Source organism: Pongo pygmaeus, chromosome 13 (assembly GCF_028885625.2).
Source record: "Pongo pygmaeus isolate AG05252 chromosome 13, NHGRI_mPonPyg2-v2.0_pri, whole genome shotgun sequence".
Classification (NCBI taxonomy): Eukaryota; Metazoa; Chordata; class Mammalia; order Primates; family Hominidae; genus Pongo; species Pongo pygmaeus.
In genome coordinates, this window is record NC_072386.2 from 127,019,680 (window position 1) to 127,038,764 (window position 19,085).

Below are 19,085 nucleotides of genomic sequence, written 5' to 3' on the forward strand. Positions count from 1 at the left end.
TGAACGAACTGGAAGATATAGCAATAGAAACTATCCAAAAGGAAACAGAGAGGAAAAAAGAATAAAAGAATACAAAGAGCTTTAGTAAGCTCACAACTTCAAGTGGCCTAATACATGTGTAATTGTGTAAGGTCCAGCCCTACCGGGCTTAGCGGGTGTTCTCCCCATATGCGGAGATGAAAGATCGTAAGAAATAAAGAAGGCAAAGAGATAAAGAGAAAACAGCTGGGCCCGGGGGACCACTACCATCAAGAAGCAGAGACAGGTAGTGGCCCCCAATGGCTGGGCACGCTCATATTTATTGTATACAAGACAAGGGGTCAGGGTAAGGAGGCTGAGTCGTCCAAGTGATTGATAAGGTCAGGCAAGTCACGTGATCATGGGACAGGGGCCCTTCTCTTTTAGGTAGCCGAAGCAGAGAGGGAAGGCAGCATATGTCAGCGTTTTCTTCTATGCACTGTAAGAAAGATCAAAGACTTTAAGACTTTCACTATTTCTTCTACTGCTATCTACTACGAACTCCAAAGAGGAACCAGGAGTACGGGAGGAGCACGAAAGTGGACGAGGAGCGTGACTATTGAAGCACCACAGGGAGGGGTTTAGGCCTCTGGATGACTGCGGGCCGGCCTGGGTAATATCCAGCCTTCCACAAGAAGCTGGTTGAGCAGAGCATTCCCTGACTCCTGCAAGGAAAGGAGACTCCCTTTCACGGTCTGCTAAGTAACGGGTGCCTTCCCAGGCACTGGCGTTACCGCTTGACCAAGGCGCCCTCAAGCAGCCCTTATGCAGGCATGATAGAGGGCTCACCTCTTGCCTTCTAGGTCACTTCTCACAATGTCCCTTCAGCACCTGATGCTATACCCGCCAGTTATCCCTAGGTTATATTTGTAATGCAACAGAGTAACATTAAAAGCTAATGATTAATAATGTTTATACTGATAATTGATAATTGTCCATGATCATCTCTATATCTAATTTGTATTATAACTATTCTTATTCTAGCCATTTTCTTTATTATACTGAAACAGTTTGTGCCTTCAGTCTCTTGCCTCGGCACCTGGGTAATCTTCTGCCCACATAATTGGAGTCCCTGAAGGAGAGGTGAGAGAAAGAGAGCAAAAAGATATTTGAACAAATAGTGGCTGAACTATTTCCAAATATAAAGCAAATGAAAAATCCACAGGTCGAAGAATCTCAACAAACCCCAAAGACAAGAAATATGGGCTGGGCGCAGTGGCTTCTGCCTATAATCTCAGCACTTTGGGAGGCTGAGGCGGGCAAATCACCTCAGGTCAGGAGTTCAAGACCAGCCTGGCCAACATGGTGAAATCCTGTCTCTACAAAAATACAAAAATTAGCCAGGTGTGGTGGCAGGTGCCTGTAATCCCAGATACTTGGGAGGCTGAGGCACAAGAACCGCTTGAACCTGAGAGACAGAGGTTGCAGTGAGCCGAGATTGCGCCATTGCACTCCAGCTTGGGTGACAGAGCAAGACTCTGTCTCAAAAAACAAAAATAAAAAAATGAAGAATAACAATAACACAGGACATCATAATAAAATTGCTCAAAACCAGTAACAAAGAGAAAGTCTTTTTTTTTCTCTTTATCGCAGTGGTGTGATCTCGGCTCACTGCAAGCTCCGCCTCCTGGGTTCACGCCATTCTCCTGCCTCAGCCTCCCGAGTAGCTGGGACTACAGGCGCCCGCCACCGCATCCGGCTAATTTTTTGTATTTTTAGTAGAGACGGGGTTTCACCATGTTAGCCAGGATGGTCTTGATCTCCTGACCTCGTGATCCGCCTGCCTCAGCCTCCCAAAGTGCTGGGATTCCAGGCGTGAGCCACCGCGCCTGGCCGAGAAAGTCAAAAGCAGCCAGAGAAACAAAGACACGGTGATGTACCGATGAACCAGGAAGAATGGCAATCAATTTCTTGTCACAAACAATGCAAGCAAGAAGACAATGGAACGTCTTCAAAGTACTGAAAGGGAAAAACCGCACCTAGAATTCTACGTCCAGGAAAGAGTCAAAAACAGAGATGAGATGAAGGTGTCCTTAGACATCCAAAAGCTAAAGACACCAGCAGACACGCACCACCAGAAATACTAAGGGAAGTCCTTCCAGCAGAAGGAAAAGGATGCGGGTTAGAGATCTACATCTACCCGAAGCAATGGAGAGCACCAGAAATGGTGAAATGACGACTATGTGCAGATGTAAATATAAACACATATATTATTTAAAACTTTTAACAAGATAATTGGCTGTTTAAACAAAATGATAACAATGTATCACAGAGTTTATAAAACATTTAAAATAAGCCTGGGCAACATGGCAAAACCCCATCTCTTCAAAAAATACAAAAATGGCTGGGTGTGGTGGCTCACGCCTGTAATCCCAGCACTTTGGGAGATCGAGGCAGGTGGATCACCTGAGGTCAGGAGTTAGAGACCAGCCTAGCCAACATGGTGAAACCGCGTCTCTACTAAAAATACAAAAATTAGTTGAGCGTGGTGGTGCGCACCTGTAATCCCAGCTACTCAGGAGGCTGAGGCAGGAGAATCACTTGAACCTGCGAGGTGGAGGTTGCAATGAGCCGAGATCGCACCATTGCACTCCAACCTGGGCAACAAGAGCAAACTCCGCCTCAAAAAAAAAAAAAAAAAATTAGCTTGGGGTGGTGGTGCATGCCTGTGGTCCCAGCGACTTGGGAGGCTGAGGAAGGAGGATTGCTTGAGCCCAGAAGGCAGAGGTTGCAGTGAGCCAAGATCTCACCGCTGTACTCCAGCGTGGGTGACACAGTGAGACCCCCATCTCAAAAAACAAATAAAACATTTAAAATAAAATTCGTGACAACAATAACCTAAAGGCCAGGAAAGAAGAACTGAAGTGGTTGACTGTATATACTATTATAAATCCTAAAGCAGCCACTAAAATAATAGAGTGAGCCAACAATGGAGATAAAATGGAATCACAAAAAACATTGCTTAATCCAAAGGAATGCAGAAACTAAGTGGAAGAAGAAAATAAAGGACAGATAGAACAAAAGAAAAATAACCAGGTGAGACTCAAACCTAACCACATCTGTCGTCACGTTCAATGTGAATAGTGTAAGCACCTCAATTAAAAGGCAGAGATTGCCAGATTGATTTTTTAAAGCAAGATCCAACTCTATGCTGCCTGTAAGAAACACACTTCAAATACAAAGATGCAAATAAATGGAAAGTAAAAGGATGGCAGTGGAGATACCATGAAACACCCGTTGAAGGAGAGCCAGAGTGGCTGTATTAATATCAGACAAAATAGCCTTTGAAGTGAAGGATACTGCTGCGGATAAGAGGATTATTGCATAATGATAGAGGGGTCAGTTCATCAAGAGCACATAATAATCCTGAGTGTTTATGGGCCTGATGTCAGAGCTTCAGAATACATGAAGCAAAACCGGATAGAACTGCAAGGAGAACTCGGCAAATTGCAATGTGATATTTCAATACCCGTCTCTTATTCATCGATAGGAATGTTAGGCAGAAAATCCAAGATGCAGTATATTTGAAGAGCATGATCCACCAACTTGATCTAAGTGATACTACAGGACACTGCCCCCAGCAACAACAGAATAGACATTGTTTTCAAGGAGCACCCACTGACGTAGACTGTCTTCCAGGCTAAAACCCAAGTCTGGACATTGTGAGGTTCACATAAATGTGTTTTGTGAACACAATGAAGTTAAACTAGGAATGCACACCAGGTGCCAAGCCTGGAGATGGGGCGACTGTGGCCGGCTGGGAAGTCACCGCATCTGCCATGATCACACTGAGGGCTAAAATCAGCTTGTGGTGGTCTCGCCTCACCATCCCTACAACCTGCACGCAGACCCTTCCTTGTTTGCTGACACACATCACACGGGAGGGGAGTCTGGACCAGGTTTCTGCACCGCCCACGCTGGGGAGGCTGTGCAGAGAGCTTTCCCACCAGGGAAAGCCACTCAAAGGAGTGGATGTGGGCGTATCAATGGGCCTGGAACCAGGGAAGGGTTCCTGTTCCCGAAGATGCTGAGACAGGTTGTACCCAGGCTTCCAGGAGATGGCAGCCACCTGGAGGCCAGCCTTGGGGTCACGCCAGCTCAGAGGAGCTGAGACCCTCTGTCCCAGAGCAAGGCCAACAGCAGCCTGTGCTCACCTGGCCGAGCTGCCGCGCTCACCCTCCCTGGGCTGCGGACCTCCCTTCGTGTCAGGCTGGTCCCCCAGCTCTAGGGAAGCTTTCCTGCTGAGATCCCAACTCAGCTCCCCCAGGCTGGGTGGGTGGAGATGGCGTCCGCCAGCTGTCTAACCCAGTTCCCCGGGCTCAAGGAATACCAGGAGCTAGGGCTGCCCAAGGGTTAGTCACGGGAGTGCTGGAGTCAGACAGACCTGGCTGCAGATCCCAGCTCCGCTCTGCATGGCCTTAGGCAGCCACTGTAGCCCTCTGGGCCTCCCTGTTGTGCACCTGCCTCGGTTCCCCCCTCTTGGGTTCACAGTGGCCGAGGGCTCTGTCTGCCTCCAGGCCTGGGTGGGGTTTTGAAGACACTGTCACCTGCAGAGGCTGGCTTGGCCACCACACTCTCTGGTCTGTCCTCGGGACCCTGGGAGGACGTGGCAGCATCTGCGTCCAGAGGCGGGTGTGACCTACAGATGAGGACATGCCAGGGAGACTCAGCACCAGTGCCCGCAGTGCCCACCCCACTGCCTGTGCCCAGAGACTCCACAACCTGCATTTCCACATTGGGAGGGGGTGGCCAGCCCCAGCCCCCGACCTCACCTGGGTGTGGCCGTCCCTCTGCTCTGAGAGGCTGTGGTCGGCTCTCGGTCCTTACAAATCGGAGGCTGCTCCAGCTTCAACGCCTCCTCTGGCCTGGCCTGGGTCGAGTGTCTCTCTATCAGCTGCTGTGAGGAGTGGGAGGTGTGTTGCAGAGAACGCAGGAGGCGGCTCCACAACTGTGGGCATTGGGTCGGGGCGGTCAGGCCAAGCCCAGTCCCAGGGAGAAGCCTGAAGCTGGGCAAGTCTCCAACCTCAGGGGCCTCTCTGTCCATCTTGCAAATGGGGCTGACAGCCCCCTTCTGCCTCCCAGAGAGGCCACTGCAAGGAAGCAGGGGTGGCCAGTGCCCAGCCAGGGCTGGAGGGTGTGGGAGCTGGGGGGCCAGCTGCACGGAGACAGGTGGGAAGGAAACCCCAGCTCCAGTCCCGGCTAGGGGTGCTGGGAGGGCAGGCACAGGAGGGGAGCAAAGCCTGTGATGCGGGGAGCAGGGAGGGAACAGGGAGGGAACAGGCAGGGACGCGGGGCAGGATGTCTGTGTTGCTGTCGGTCTGAGGCTGCCTGTATGTGTACTCCCATATGCACACACAGGTGCACACGCGCACGCACACACTTCCATCACTCTCCTGGAGATGCCCCCCAACATGTACCATGGATGTACTTCCCACCATCGACCCCTGAACCAAACACAGAAGAAAGGTCCACCTTCCAGAAGGTTTATCCCCTCCAGCCAGGTCACAGCTGTCAGCCGCCCAATCAATCCCCTGCCAGGGTCACCACTCCTAGGCCTGGGTGACATTGTCCCCTCATGGGGCAGGTGCTGAGCCACCCCGGGCAGTGGGAGCTGCCTATCGGAGGGGACGCTGTTGGCGCGGGATGGCCCGGCAGAGGTGGCTCAGGAGACACTAAACTCCTTCCCGTCTGGCAAGAGACCTGCCGGGGTTGTAAGCACCACATGCATTTTGGGTCGCATGCTCCCATGGAGAGCCCAGGGCTCAGGGGCCTACCAAGCCTGGGACGCGGACAGGTGGGAGGCTCCAATGGCCATCTGTGACCCAGCTCTAATTCCCGCTGGGGCACTCCCCAGTGCCGGCGTCCCCAGGACACAAGTAGCTGAAACCTCCTGTTTCTGCACAGAGACTTTGCTTTAAAGGGAGCTCTAGCCTCTGGCTTGCCTCCTCTTGGCGAGGGGCGCCCACTGTTCCTATGGAAGTCTCCACACTCCTGCCCAGTGTGACTGACCTTCCCACCCAACTTCCTGCAGAGACAGGGGCTCCCCCTATGGCAAGCAGCCGCTACCTCCAGCCGCCTCCTGAAGAGCAGCCCATCCAGGGTCTGCTGCGTCTCCCAGGCCTCCAGCTCCGCCCGCTGCCGAAGGAGGGCCAACGCCCGCTTCTGCTGGTCCAGCTGCAGGGAGAGCCCACCGCTCACGGTTCCTGCTGCCCACAGCCAGGGAGGGTGGGCCCCTTCCTCGGGGGTCACTCCAAGGGATCCTATGTCTGGGCAGGGCCCCTCCCTCCAGCCCACCGACTTTCTCTCCCTGCCAGGGGCTTCCCCATCAGCCCGGGAAGGCCAGGCGCCCTCTGTCTGTTCCTCCCACCTGCGTGCTCCCCTCCCTCTTCACCCGGCCACCGTGTTTCTAAATTCTGTAGCCTGCACATTAGTGCCACTTCTGCTTGGCCTCTGGGAGACAGAGGCTGCTCCCAGCTCACCACCTAGCAGAAAGGGGACCCAGCTGTCATCGGCCTTGGGCAAACCTTCAGAGAATCCAGAAAGCTGGAGGTCTTCTGCTGGGTGTTGGGAAGGCGTCTCACACATGGGTCCTCCTGCTGACCTGTGGAACCATGGAGGGGGGCAGCTGAGTGGTCCAGGCCGCTCTCCTGGCCTCCCCTCGCCGCTGCCTTGGTGCACCATGGCACGATGGGTTAATACAGCCTCTCCACCAGCAGGGAAACTGAGGCACAGACGCCAGGAGTGCAGGTGGCCTGAGTCCTGAGCCCAGCTGGCATCAACTCCATCAACAAGAGCCCCTGCCCTGCACGTCGAGGAAGGGCTGGGAGGGCTGCAGCCCCACAGAAGGACACGGAGACCCGCTGCATCTCCTTGTCCCCGCTAAGGCTGGCTCTGCCTGACCCCGGCCAGGATCAACTCCAGGATGGATGGCAGGAGTCTGTGGGGAGGGCGGAGGCCCAGGACATGGGCTTTGCCTCCAGACAGACTGGGTCTGTCATGCATTTGCCATGTGACCTTGAACAAATCACTTGTTAGTCAGAACCCAGTGGGGACACAGAGGTTCCTCCTTCCCTTGTGTGAGGGTCCAAGGAGATAGTTTGGTACAGGCTGGCTGTGCACTCAGCAGGTAGAAGCTGCTGCTGATGGTGTGGACAGGGTGGGTGGGTGATGACGGGGTGGGTGTGAACGGGGTAGATGGGTGCTGAGGGGGTGGGCAGGTGCTGAGGGGGTGGATGGGTGCTCATAGGGTAAGTGGGTGCTGACGTGAGCACATGGCACAAGTCCAGGGCTCTCCTTGGAATTTCTGGGATTGGTCTAGAGCATGGGTATGAAAACCTCAGCCTCTTCCTTGGATAGTGAAGTCCCCAGTAGCAGCGGAGGGGGCTTCCCTTTCTCCTTGGTGGCCCCAAGTCCCAGCTCTGACTCTGAATGCTGTTGGAGCTCCTGGCCCCACAGAGGCTGCCACCAGGAGGTGCTGCATGCAATGGGGTCTGCAGATGGTGGGGCCCTCGTGATGGCTTGTGGATGAGCGCCTTGGTCACTGTTGGCTGGTGTATGGACGGAGCCAAGACCAGGATCCCCACTCCGACTGTCCCAGAACCAGCAGCTCCTCCAGTGGACTGCTCCCCTTCCCGGAACGGAGCAGCTCAGCCATGAACCACAGCTAAGCCAGTTCCTGGGCGTTTCCACAGCAGCAGAGGATGCCTCAAAGCACCGAGACAGGGTGAGCAGCAGGGGCGCCTGGCCACCTGGCGTGCACTGAGCATTCGGGGTCACCCCCGTGGCCCCCATCTAACTGGTGATGATGGGAAGTGAAGACACTCTTACACTTCTTGGTTTGGGTTCAGGCGTCTGTTCTGAGCTGAAATTCCTTTTTTGCAAAGGGAAGAAACCATCCTTTGCTTTTGTTTCATGGCCCTGAGAGAGGCTGAAGCCAGAGAAGGGGCCCCAGCCCCACCAAACGCCCCTCCGGCTCCTGGGAGCCCCACAGTCCTGCGGCCCCCACAGATCTCCCAGCTGTGGCCTGAGGAGGGGGAGTCCTGGTCATCACCGGCCATGTCAGCACCCAACAGATCAGGGGACATGGGGGGACATGAGCTGTTTGTTCCTGAGCTCTGAGCTGTGACCCAGGAGGAAGCGAGCTGTACCTGAGCTGGGCACAGCCCTGGCTGGACAGAGACTGCAGGAGTCACCCCAGTGAGTGCCCTGACTCCTCTAGCAATGGGTGAGGAGCCCCAAAAGTCTAGCCCCACGTGCCACCCCAAAGTCCCTGGTAGCTGTGAGGATGCAATGGGACAGTTTGACAGATCTTGGCACATGGCAGCTGGGGTCACTGCTGGTAGTGATGATGTTAACTAGCTACGTTCTCAGTCATGTGGCTTGGGTCCCGGGGAGTCACAGCCTCAAACCAGAATGAGGCTGACGGGACCCCTGCCCTCGGTGGGGGCTGTGGAGTTTGAGAGCCAGGGCCCTGCTGTCCAACATGGCGGCTGGCAGCCACACCCACCGTTTACATTTAAACTTAAATTAACAGAAAATAAAACATAAAATGCCACTCTTCAGTCACACTGGCCACATTTCATGGCTTGACAGCCACATGTGGCTGGTGGCTACCATATTGTACAACTCAGAATCTGGAACATTTCCCTCATTGCAGAAGGTTCTAGTGGACAGTGTGGTGTACATGTTTAAGTCTAGAAAGTTCCACTGGACAGAGCTAGTCTATATATTTAAGTCTAGAAGCTTCCATTGGACAGTTCTGGTCTAGGTGTTTAAATCTAGAAGGTTCCATTGGACCGCTCTGGTCTGTTTAAGTCTAGAAGGTTCCATTGGACAGAGCTAGTCTACATGTTTCAGTCTAGAAGGTACCACTGGACAGCTCTGGTCTAGGTGTTTAAGTCTAGAAGATTCCACCGGACAGCTCTGGTCTGGGTGTTTAAGTCTAGAAGGTTCCATTGGACAGCTCTGGTGGAAGTGTTTATGTCTAGAAGATTCTCTCAGACAGTGCTGCCTCCAGTCATAAAAGCTAGACCCAATAGACTCCTGTTGCCTGTCCCCCTGGGGCTACTGCACCTTCCACTCATACGATGGTGAATGAGGTATAGGGGTAAAAACTGCCCCTTCAGGCTGCCCCTTCCAAGGAGGAGGCAGAGCCTGACTCTGACCTCACTTCCTTGGGAGATCCTGGCCAAGAGGTGGCTGTCCTGCAGCAATTGGAACTGTCTGTGACTCACAGCAGCCAGCCCCTGCCCATCCAGCCTTCAGGAAGGGCAGTCAGCAAATCCAGCAGTGGGAGAACAGAGCCCCATCCCAGCCCATCCCTGGGCACCCTGGGAAGCTTGCTGCACCTCCCTGGGCTGCACTTTCTGGGGAGAGGAAAGGTGGTGCTATGGTTTGAACGTTTGTCCCTCCTCATGTTGAAATACAAGGCAATTCAGCCATGAGGCGGCAATTCAGCCACGAGGCGATTCAGCCATGAGGGTTCCACCCTCGTGAATGGATGAGTGCCATCATTGTGGGTGCAGGTTCATTATAAAAGGAAGAGTCCCACCCCCTCTCATCCTCTCTCCTTCTCGCCCTCTCCCCCTCTTGCCCTCCTGCCTTTCTCTCTGTGTTGATGCAGCAAGAAGGCCCTCGCCAGACACTGGCATCTTGTTCTTGGACTTCCCAGACTCCAGAACTGTGAGCCAATACATTTCTGGTCATTATAAATCATCCAATCTCTGGGATTCTGTTACGACAGCATAAACAACCAAGGCCAGAGGCCCACGGGGGCCTTCCTGGCTCTGAACCGCCCCCCCACCCCGCCCCCTGGCATATGCGCTTTCTGCCTCTTCCTGTTGAATTCTCCCCTTGGCACTCATGCCTCAGATCCCACACACTGTGTATCCTCACCTGCTCATCTTCTTACTGCCCGCTTTCCCTGAAACACAGGCACTGTAAGGGCCGGGGCCTGCTCTCTCAGTGCCAGGCAGGCAGTGATGCTCAGAGGGTGTGTGTGGAAGGAAGGGGCAGGTGCATACCAGGGCTGCAGAGGCTCCCACACCCTGGAGACTGGGAGAGTCTCCCAGGGGAGGGGCCAGGGTGGGGAAGACGCAGACCCTTCCTCCCTCAGAGGGCTCCAGGTGTGAGCCCGACAGGCCCTCCCCTTCATACACACAAGCAAGCATGCACACACACGTGCACGTGCACACACACACAGGACCCTCTCTGCTGGTCCACAGAGAACAGCTTCCCTGAAGCTGCCAGGTGTGGCTCCAGGGCCCTGGGAGGACGCTGTCAGTTGGGGAGGACTTGATGAGCCCGCCCCCCACCCCTGCAGCGGGGAAGCAGCCTCCAGGAGGGCTGCAGCCCAAGGCTTTGAATCCAGCCCATGGGCATCCACAGCCCAGGGACTGGAACCCTCCTCCTCCCCTGGCACTGGCCCTAGAGCAGGAACGCCTGGGGCTCCACCCACTCCCCCAGGCCTTCCTCAGGCCTCCCCGCTGCCAGCCAAGGAGGGTGCAGGTTGTATCTGGGGCTGCTCTGGGGTGGTGATCCAGGGTTAGGGGTTGGATGGGGCCCCCATTCACTCAGAATGCACCCTCCCACCATCTCTCCCCCAGCCAGACATGAATGTGTTTTACTCCAATGCTCAAAACCTGTTCTTCTGAAGAAAATCAACAGACAACGATGAAGCAGCAAATGGGGGCCCCCCACTTCTGAGCCCACACTCAGTTCCCATGGCTGCACCAGCCCCTCCAGCTGCCCTGCCAAGCCCCCCAGCCAGGAGGGTCCCACAGCGCAGCCCACGCCAGCACGAGGCCCTCAAGCCCGGGCTTCAGCAGCTGCTGGGTCCCTTAGGCACCAGGCAGTGGGCACTGCTCGTTGGAAACCCAGGATGAAAACCCTCAGTAGCAGAAGAAAAAGTCGAATCTGGGCTGATGGGACTATAAGGAAGCACCCTAGGAGGTGGGCTGGGCACAGCGGCACGGGGCATGGCTGTCGTGAAATAAGCACGTGGGTCTCATCCACCGAGCGCCCATCACCGCAGGTGTGGTGAGCACAGAACACGCAGAGGGTCCCGAAAGCCTCCAAAACCTTTAATAACGAGGCATGGATGCTCTCCACGTGGAGAAGGATTTCTCTACCCCGTAGGGCCAAGCTTGAGTGCTAGGCAGTGGAAGGGGTTCTCGGCGGATGCCCTGGCCACCCGACCAGCCAGCCCAGGGCCTGTCTGCAGGGTCGCCCTTACCGCAGCTCCGGGGGGTGCAGGGCGCCACAGAGTCTGCCCCTCCGACCGACGGCGTCTCCTCCAGTCGCAGGGAGCCCCAGATAGGGTGCAGCGTGGCTGGGCCTGCATGTGAGCTAGAAGACACAGGCACACGTGTGGCAGGGCCAGGCCCGTGGAGGAGACAGGAGGCAGGGAGATCCGGGGGACAGCCCCTCATTGAGCAGGAACCTGGGCTCTTGTGGCCTGGAGCAGCTCTCAGACCCCCAACAGTGTGCCCAGGGTGGGACCCAAGGGCCAAAAGCCTGGCAGGGGAAGGGCCTGAGGCCTGGGAGCTGGGAGGCAGGGGTGAGCGGGAGGCAGGGGTGAGCGGGTGGGGCCTGAGCATGTGTCCCGGTGTGGTGGCGTGGGCTGAGGTAAGGCCACCAGCCCACATCTGGGAAGCATTGGCGCCAAGCCTGGCTGCTCAGAGCTCTGCACTCGGACCCCAGGGGGAACAGGGGTGTGCACGGTCAGCTTCCGTGGCCACCGTTGGTCCCCAGGGCCAAGATCAGAGTCTCCCCAGCCGGCGTGGTCATCGGGACCATCTCTGCCATCTACTAAGGGCACTGCCCACCAGGCCCAGAGCAGAACGGGGTCACGCATCAGCTGTGACCCTCACCCCACTGCTCAAGCCTGGCACTGGAGACTGCAGGGCAACCTATCTGGGGAGCACCCGGGCTGTGACCATGGAGGCAAGTACAGCTGGACCCACACACCTGCCCCCACTCAGGCTGGCCAGCACGCAAGGCTGACAGCCAGGAGCCAGGTGTGGCCGCTGGCCTTTCTCCCAGAGGTGGCCAAGTGGTGAGGGAGAGCTGCCAGGCACGGGGAGGCAGCGCTACTGGGATGAGGGGTCTTTGGGGTGCACAGAGAGACGGGTTTGTGGGTGGAGCCTGTGCTGCATCCGGGGCATGTGGGTGGGGCATGTGCTGAGCCTGAATCCAGGGCGTGTGCTGAGCCTGCATCTGTGATCACGGCTCACCTCACTTTGCATTTGTCATCAGGGCCCCCATCTGCGCTTCCTGGTACACAGTGACCCAGAACCCACTGGAGTGGCTGAAGATGCTGCCCACACCTGTGGCCCAGGGGTTGTCAGGCAGGGAGTAGACACGCCCTCCCTCAGCAGCCCGCAGGGCCCACAGGTGTTTGTCTCACACCTGCTGTGGGCAGGGGCTGTGCAGGGTCTGGTGATGGTGGTGACCCACCTCCCAACCCCCGCCCGCATTCCCGGTGCTGCAGGGGAGCTGGACGTGTGTCCAGGCCGTGAGGGGCTGCATGGCACCTGGGAGCACAGGCCTGGAGAAGTGTTCTGGAACCCGGGCTGGGTGGCTAGAAGCCCTAGTGCCTCCACCACTGAGTGCCGGGCTCCCATGGGACAGAGGGGACAGACTCACCCCAACTCAGAAATCAGTCTGAGGCCGGGCACAGTGGCTCATGCCTGTAATCCCAGCACTTTGGGAGGCTGAGGTGGGCAGATCACAAGGTCAGGAGTTCGAGAGCAGCCTGGCCAATATGGTGAAACCCCGTCTCTACTAAAAATACAAAAATTAGCTGGGCATGGTTGCGGGTGCCTGTAATCCCAGCTGCTGGGGAGGCTGAGGTGGGAGAATCGCTTGAACTTGGGAGGCGGAGGTTGCAGCGAGCTGAGATCAAGCCATTGCACTCCAGCCTGGGCGACAGAGCAAGACTCCATCTCAAAAATAAAAACAAAACCAAACAAAAAAGAAACCAGTCTGAGAGCCAGCCGGGATCTGGGGCACCCGAGAGGCTCAGCGTGGGAAACGCACCAGATGGCAGCAGGTGGAACCAGCAGAGGCTGTGTGCGCCTGCCCTGAAGTTCCAGCCCCTCAAGTGGTGAGTGGCAATGGACAGGACAGGCCCCTTTCCTGGCTGCCCGAGCAGGGGCGGAAGCCTTGGGAGGGCCCAGCGAGCCTCTGAGCCTCTCCCTAATCCCTGCTCTCCACCAGCCCGGGTCCCTCCGGGCCACGGTTCATGAATATGATTCTGCCTCCTGCTGTCGCTCCGCCGCCTCAGCAGGGCTGTGGGGGTGGAGGGCACAGCCCAGTGCCCGGCCCTGATGAGAATGTCTGGTGCCATTGCCACAGGGAGCCCGGGCCGCACCTCTGCCCCTCTGGCTGGACCCAGGCTGTGCCAGGAACGCTGAGACCTCAGCCTGGGTCTGGCCCCGGGGGCAGATCTAGCTGGTCCCCCGGGAGCCCGGGGCACTGAAATTAACCTTTTCAAAAATTCTCACCGCCTTCGCCTTCCCACCCCTTCTCAAGGGCTGGCAGAAGTTGTCCCGGGCATTGCCGGTGACAGAGGCGAGGTCTGGCCCAATGCTGCCCTCTGCTGGTCACAATGGCTCAGTTCCATGGGCTGGACTGGGCCTGGGCAGCGGGTGGGGTTGGGAGTGAGATGGGGCACAACCCAAAGGCCCTGGCACAGGCACCAAGCCCACCATCCCCTGAGGGCAAGGGGGGGCTTCAGGAGAGGAAGCTGGTGGGGTTTCCTAGGAAGGATAGGCAGGGGAGACCTTGGGCCAGGAAATGTCCCAGCAGGAGGGGAGGGGAGGGGCGGGGAAAGGAGGGAAGGTTGGGCTTGGGGAGGGGCACCCCCTTCCCCCACACGTGGACTCTGAGCAACAGCCCCTCTGCGGCGGTGCCCACTGCCACCCTAGGGCTACATGTGGCGTCTGCCCTCATGCCCTCGGCCACCCAGCAGAGGACAGCTTGGTGGAGGTGGGTGGCATGACCCAGGCCCTGGCATCCGGGGAGCCAACGTCTAGGTGTCCCTAGTGGACCTGGCCACGTGTTGAGGATGCACAGAGGCTTTCCCGAGAGACGGCCGCCAGCCTGGCCTCCTGCCTGCCCCGCCCGTGGTGCCGAGTTTTCGAGCCTGGGTTCCGGGGCTGCCTGGGAAGCAGCTGCTCAGGTCAGGCCAGGGTCCCTCACCCAGGGTGCTTCCGTCAAGGACAGAGGGGTGAGAGTGGCCAGGAGTGGCCCAAGAACGCCTGGCAGTATGCAGTGTGCAGGGAGCCGTGGGGACTAGGAAGGCACTGCTGGCCAGGAGGCCCTGGACAGGGATCCCGGCCCATCCCAGCAAGAGCGAGAGGCCGGCTGGGCAGGTGGTGGGCTCGGAGGAAGATTTTTGGTGGGGGGCAGGTGTGGAGGGGGGTTTTTCAGGAGAGGAGATCCAAACGTGTTCACAAATCCCCAGGAGGGACTCGAGGCCACAGCTGCTGCTGAGGCTTAGGTGCTCGGGATGGAGCCACCGCCTCGTGCACTGCAACCTCTGTCACGAGCATCTAACTCAGTTTCCACCTGCAAAGCCCCATGGACCGAGCCTGCTGGGCTCTGCTTCAGCCTGGGGCTCACTGGGGCTGCAGGCGCTGGGGTAGGGCAGATGCTCCCCTGAGAGGAGGGAGTTGGGGCTGAGAGGGGCCTGGGGGCGCGGGGCAGGCACAGTGTCCCCGGGAAGGGGCTTCAGATGTACTTGTGTGACATGGCCCCAGAGGAGGCTGCAGCCCGTGCTGGGGATGGGAGCCAGAAGGTGTGTGAGGCTCCGCGGACGGGCGGCCCTGAGAGCTCAGGTGGGGTCACCGGGCCCGGATGGCAAGGACCGCCCGAGTCACTGTCCCTGCACTCAGTCTGGAGCAGCAGGCAAGAGGGAGCTACACCAATGGCGTTCCCGAGGCCTGCAGCCAGTTCAGGGGGCATTTGTGGGGGGAGTGTCTGACGCGGGGCTTCCCCGCCCTGGCCAGCACCACCTGCTCCGGGTCCCTGGCCGCAGCCTCTGGACCAGCATGACAGGGACACATGGGGGTGAAGTGAGAGGCAGCCCCTGAGTGTGGGCGGGCGGGCGGGCAGGTGGTCTTACCTCCTCGCAGAGGGGCTGAGGGCCTGGAAGGGGGCCACGCCTCTCTGCAGCCTTTTGTCCAGTTTCACGTCCACGTGTCCCTCCTCTGGGAAACCTTGGGGAAGGGGGCACCTGGCTTCACTCCCTGGTCAGCTGGGAGCATGGGACGGGGGACCCAAGCCATCACAGCAGGAGAGGCGCCTGAGCCACACCTGACAGGGGTGGGGGTGTGGGAGCCTCCCTGGCCCTCAGGCCCCTCTGCTGGAGGAACGGCAGGGAGGCAGCGGGGAAGGAGCCACGGGAGCAGCCTCACCCTTCCTCTGGCCAGAGAACAAGACAGGAGCAACAGCTGCTGCGGGTGCCACGTGCCACACAGGAGAGCTCACACGTCCCACAAGGAAGAGCCCACACACACCGCACGCCACGCGGGAAAGCCCACGTATACTATGCTGCTCAGACCCCCTGGACTGTTGTCCTCCTAGCCCCCTTTCCAGGAAGGAAACCAAGGCTCAGGGAGAAAATGGGGTCCCCCTTCCTCCCAGCCCACAGGACCCCCTGGCCACCCAGTGGTCACCGTGGCCCGGGTGCCGGCCTACCTCGGGGCTTGCTCTCGCGGCGGGCCCTCGGGCTCACACTCTGCTGTTGCTCCCAGCTGGGGCCCCATGGCAGTGTCTCGCCATCCAGGAAGTAGGTTGGGGGGAGAAGGGGCTGGGGCTGCACGCTCACCCATTCCCCAGGTGCCCCTCTGTCCCCGTTGGGCCCCAAGGCTCCAGGGCAGGCTTGGGCAGCGAGCGTGGGGGCGGCGAGCGTGGGGGCGGCGAGCGTGGGGGCAGCAGGTAGGCTGTGGGGGTGCGAGCGCAGCAGGCCCACAGCTGGGTCCCTGACGGTGTCCGGCGCCTCAGCACCCTGCAGCTTGGCGGTGAGGCTATCGACCCGCTGCTTGAGGACTTTGGCTGTGGTCTCTAGTGCCTGCAGCCGTGCCTGCTTATGCTGGAGGTGCAGGGAGCTGGAAGTTCCCAGGTGCTCAGCCTCCTTCGGGTCCAGGTAGATGCACAGCCCCCGGGGTAGGTAACGGGTGGTCAGGTCCTGGAGCTCCAGGGATCCCAGAGAGGGTGAGGCTGACAGCAGCACGGGGGCATCCCGGCCATCTTGGGGGCCCCCTTTCCCTGGGGACTCTAGGGTCTCAGCATGGTTCCAGGCTCTGTTCAAACACAGGCAGAAGCTGCAGGAAGAGAAACGCAGACAGATCAGCTCAGGCTTGGTCGCCCCAGCAGGGCATGGAAAGCACGTGTGTTTTGCAGGTGTGAGCATCACAGCAGCGTCTGTGACCGACCTACTGTCTGTCCTCAGGGACTGAGCATCACAGCAGCATCTGTGACCGACCCAGTGTCTGTCCGCAAGGACTGAGCATCACAGCAGCATCTGTGACCGACCTACTGTCTGTCCTCAGGGACTGAGCATCACAGCAGCGTCTGTGACCGACCCACTGTCTGTCCGCAGGGACTGAGCATCACAGCAGCGTCTGTGACCGACCTACTGTCTGTCCTCAGGGACTGAGCATCACAGCAGCGTCTGTGACCGACCCACTGTCTGTCCGCAGGGACTGAGCATCACAGCAGCGTCTGTGACCGACCTACTGTCTGTCCTCAGGGACTGAACATCACAGCAGCATCTGTGACCGACCCAGTGTCTGTCCGCAGGGACTGAGCATCACAGCAGCATCTGTGACCGACCCAGTGTCTGTCCGCAGGGACCAGGGAAGCGGTGACGGTAACCACACAACAGACCACACAGCTGCCGCAAAGAACAGGGCCAGGCGTGAGTGAGAGGACAGAGGAATTGGATCCCGGGCACTGCCGGTGGGGTGTAAAACGGTGCTGCCACAGCGAGAGGCAGTTTGGTCAAACATAGAACAACCACGGGTCTGGCAAGTCTGCCTCTGGCCACACACCCAGAAGAGCTGAAGTCAGAGTCTCAAAGACGTCACCCATGTTCACAGCAGCCTTATTCACAACAGCCAAAAGGTGGAAACCACCCAGTGTCCATCGAGGGACGAACGGAGAAGCAAAATGAGGTCCACCGACATGGCGGAATAGTATTCAGCCCTCAAAAGGAAGGACGTTCCGACGCAGGCTACAATATCACCCTTGGTAGAATAAGCCACAAAATGAAACTGGCCCAATGGTCCCCTGGAACTCACGTTTTCATGGTTTCTTTTGAATAAACTTAGAAATGAGCCTGGCCCGTCTTAACACGTGAGAAAGTTTCATTTGTCTTACCTAAGTTCCTTTCTCAGGAAACCTACCATCAGGCCTCCCACATAGAATCAAGAAGCTGAAACGCACCAGATCACCGCATCTGGACAATGAGACGCCAGACTCCTCGTTCATCACGCTTGCTTCCTTACCCTTCCCTAGTTCCCGTTTCCTGCACAGAGCTGCATTCTTTCCCTGATACGCAAGACCCCAATTTTAGTCAGTCAGGGAGTTGGATTTGAGACCGAGCCCCCATCTCCTCGGCTGCGGCACCCAATTAAAGCCTCTTCCCTGACAATACTCATTGTCTCCGCGATTGGCCTTCTGTGTGGCAAGCAGCAAGACTGAGACCAAACCCCTGGTGTTTCCGTAACAAAAAGGACAAACATGGTGTGTTCCTGCTCACATGAGGGCCTGGGACAGGCAAATGCATAGAGACAGGAAGTAGAACGGTGGCTGCCAAGGGCTGGGGAGGAGATGGAGAGTTAGTGTTTTATGGGGACAGAGTCTCAGTTTGGGAAGATGAAGAGTTCTGGAGAAAATAGAGATAGGGTCTCACTATGTTGTCCAGGCCGGTCTCAAACTCCTGGCCTCAAGCAATCCTCCCACCTCAGCCTCCCAAAGTGCTGGGATTACAGGTGGGAGCCACCATGCCTGGCTACAATTTTTTAGGTGGGGAAAAAAAAGGACAAGGACATGATGAAGTGAGATGAGGCCCTGCAGCTGCCTGAGACGACGAGTGCCAGCTACTCGGGAGGCTGTCGAGCAAACGGAGCCCGATGGTGGCCCGTGGGGGAGGGGCTGCCCTCGGGGAGGGGGTGGCCCGGTGGGGCCAGCATGGGACGGCTCACCCAGCGGCATACTCGGGGCCTGCGTCCTTGTCTTGCTGGACATTGACAGATGCAGCCCCTGGGCTGCCCTGTGACCCAGACTCCTGGGAAGGAATCCCAAAACGAGCGCCTTCAAGACAAAATGGAGCCAAAAGGAGCCAGAGGGAGGGGTCGGGTCCTGCAGAGAGGGGTGGGAGCTGAGCTCCCAGGGGCCAGCCTGAAGCCCCCAACACCAGCTGCCAAAGATACGCCAGGGGCAGCCCTGAGGGAGTCCAGGGTGGGTTGCTGTGGTGGGTGGGAGCCCCTCCCTGTCCTCTGAGACAGCTCCCCCTGCCCACTGGAACCCAGGGCATGCAGGAGGCCTGGCCGTGAGCTCCTCACAGGTGCCTAGCGTGAGGCCAGGCCAGAGAGTGTTTGCCACTGGCCTGAAGCTGGGGCCTTCCACAGCCCTTCCTGGGCGAGAGCCAGGCTGGAAACTGTAGTGAGACCCAGGCGCAACTCCCCCAAGCAAAGTGGGGGGAGGTCTTCAGACCCCAAGTGTGATTCACGATGCCCCTGGGGGAGGGGCCTCCAGAAATTAAAATACACGGTAGTCAAAGCAAAACAGAAACACAGAAAAGAACCGAAAAGTAAGCGCTGCGAAGAAGTGGGGAGATGGGGACCCTTGCGCCGGCCGGGGGATGGGAACCAGGGCGGCTGCTGTGGATAACAGGGTGCAAGTTCCCAAGAAAGCTGCACACAGAGGTGCACGTGCCCATGCAATTCGCTCCCAGGCGTGCACCCAAGAGAAACGGCTCAAGGGCCAAAGCAGGCGCCAGCACCCGTTCACGGCAGCGGCAGGTGGAGCCCGGGCATCCATCGGCCACGAGGTTGTGA

At 57.9% G+C, this 19,085-nt stretch overlaps 1 protein-coding gene across 2 annotated transcripts in view; it reads right to left on the minus strand.

Annotated features, from left to right (window-relative positions):
* Window positions 1-19,085, minus strand: part of CCDC187 (coiled-coil domain containing 187) — a 53,021-nt gene that overhangs the window by 19,299 nt on the left and 14,637 nt on the right. For both annotated transcript variants that reach the window (XM_063650051.1, XM_054500661.1), the window contains exons 8-14: window positions 15,721-16,346; window positions 15,146-15,239; window positions 11,252-11,364; window positions 6,543-6,619; window positions 6,085-6,192; window positions 4,791-4,915; window positions 4,566-4,657 (exon numbers count right to left, since the gene is read on the minus strand). In XM_063650051.1, the coding sequence (XP_063506121.1) occupies window positions 4,566-4,657; window positions 4,791-4,915; window positions 6,085-6,192; window positions 6,543-6,619; window positions 11,252-11,364; window positions 15,146-15,239; window positions 15,721-16,346 (1,235 nt within the window). The remainder of the gene's footprint in view (window positions 1-4,565; window positions 4,658-4,790; window positions 4,916-6,084; window positions 6,193-6,542; window positions 6,620-11,251; window positions 11,365-15,145; window positions 15,240-15,720; window positions 16,347-19,085) is intronic.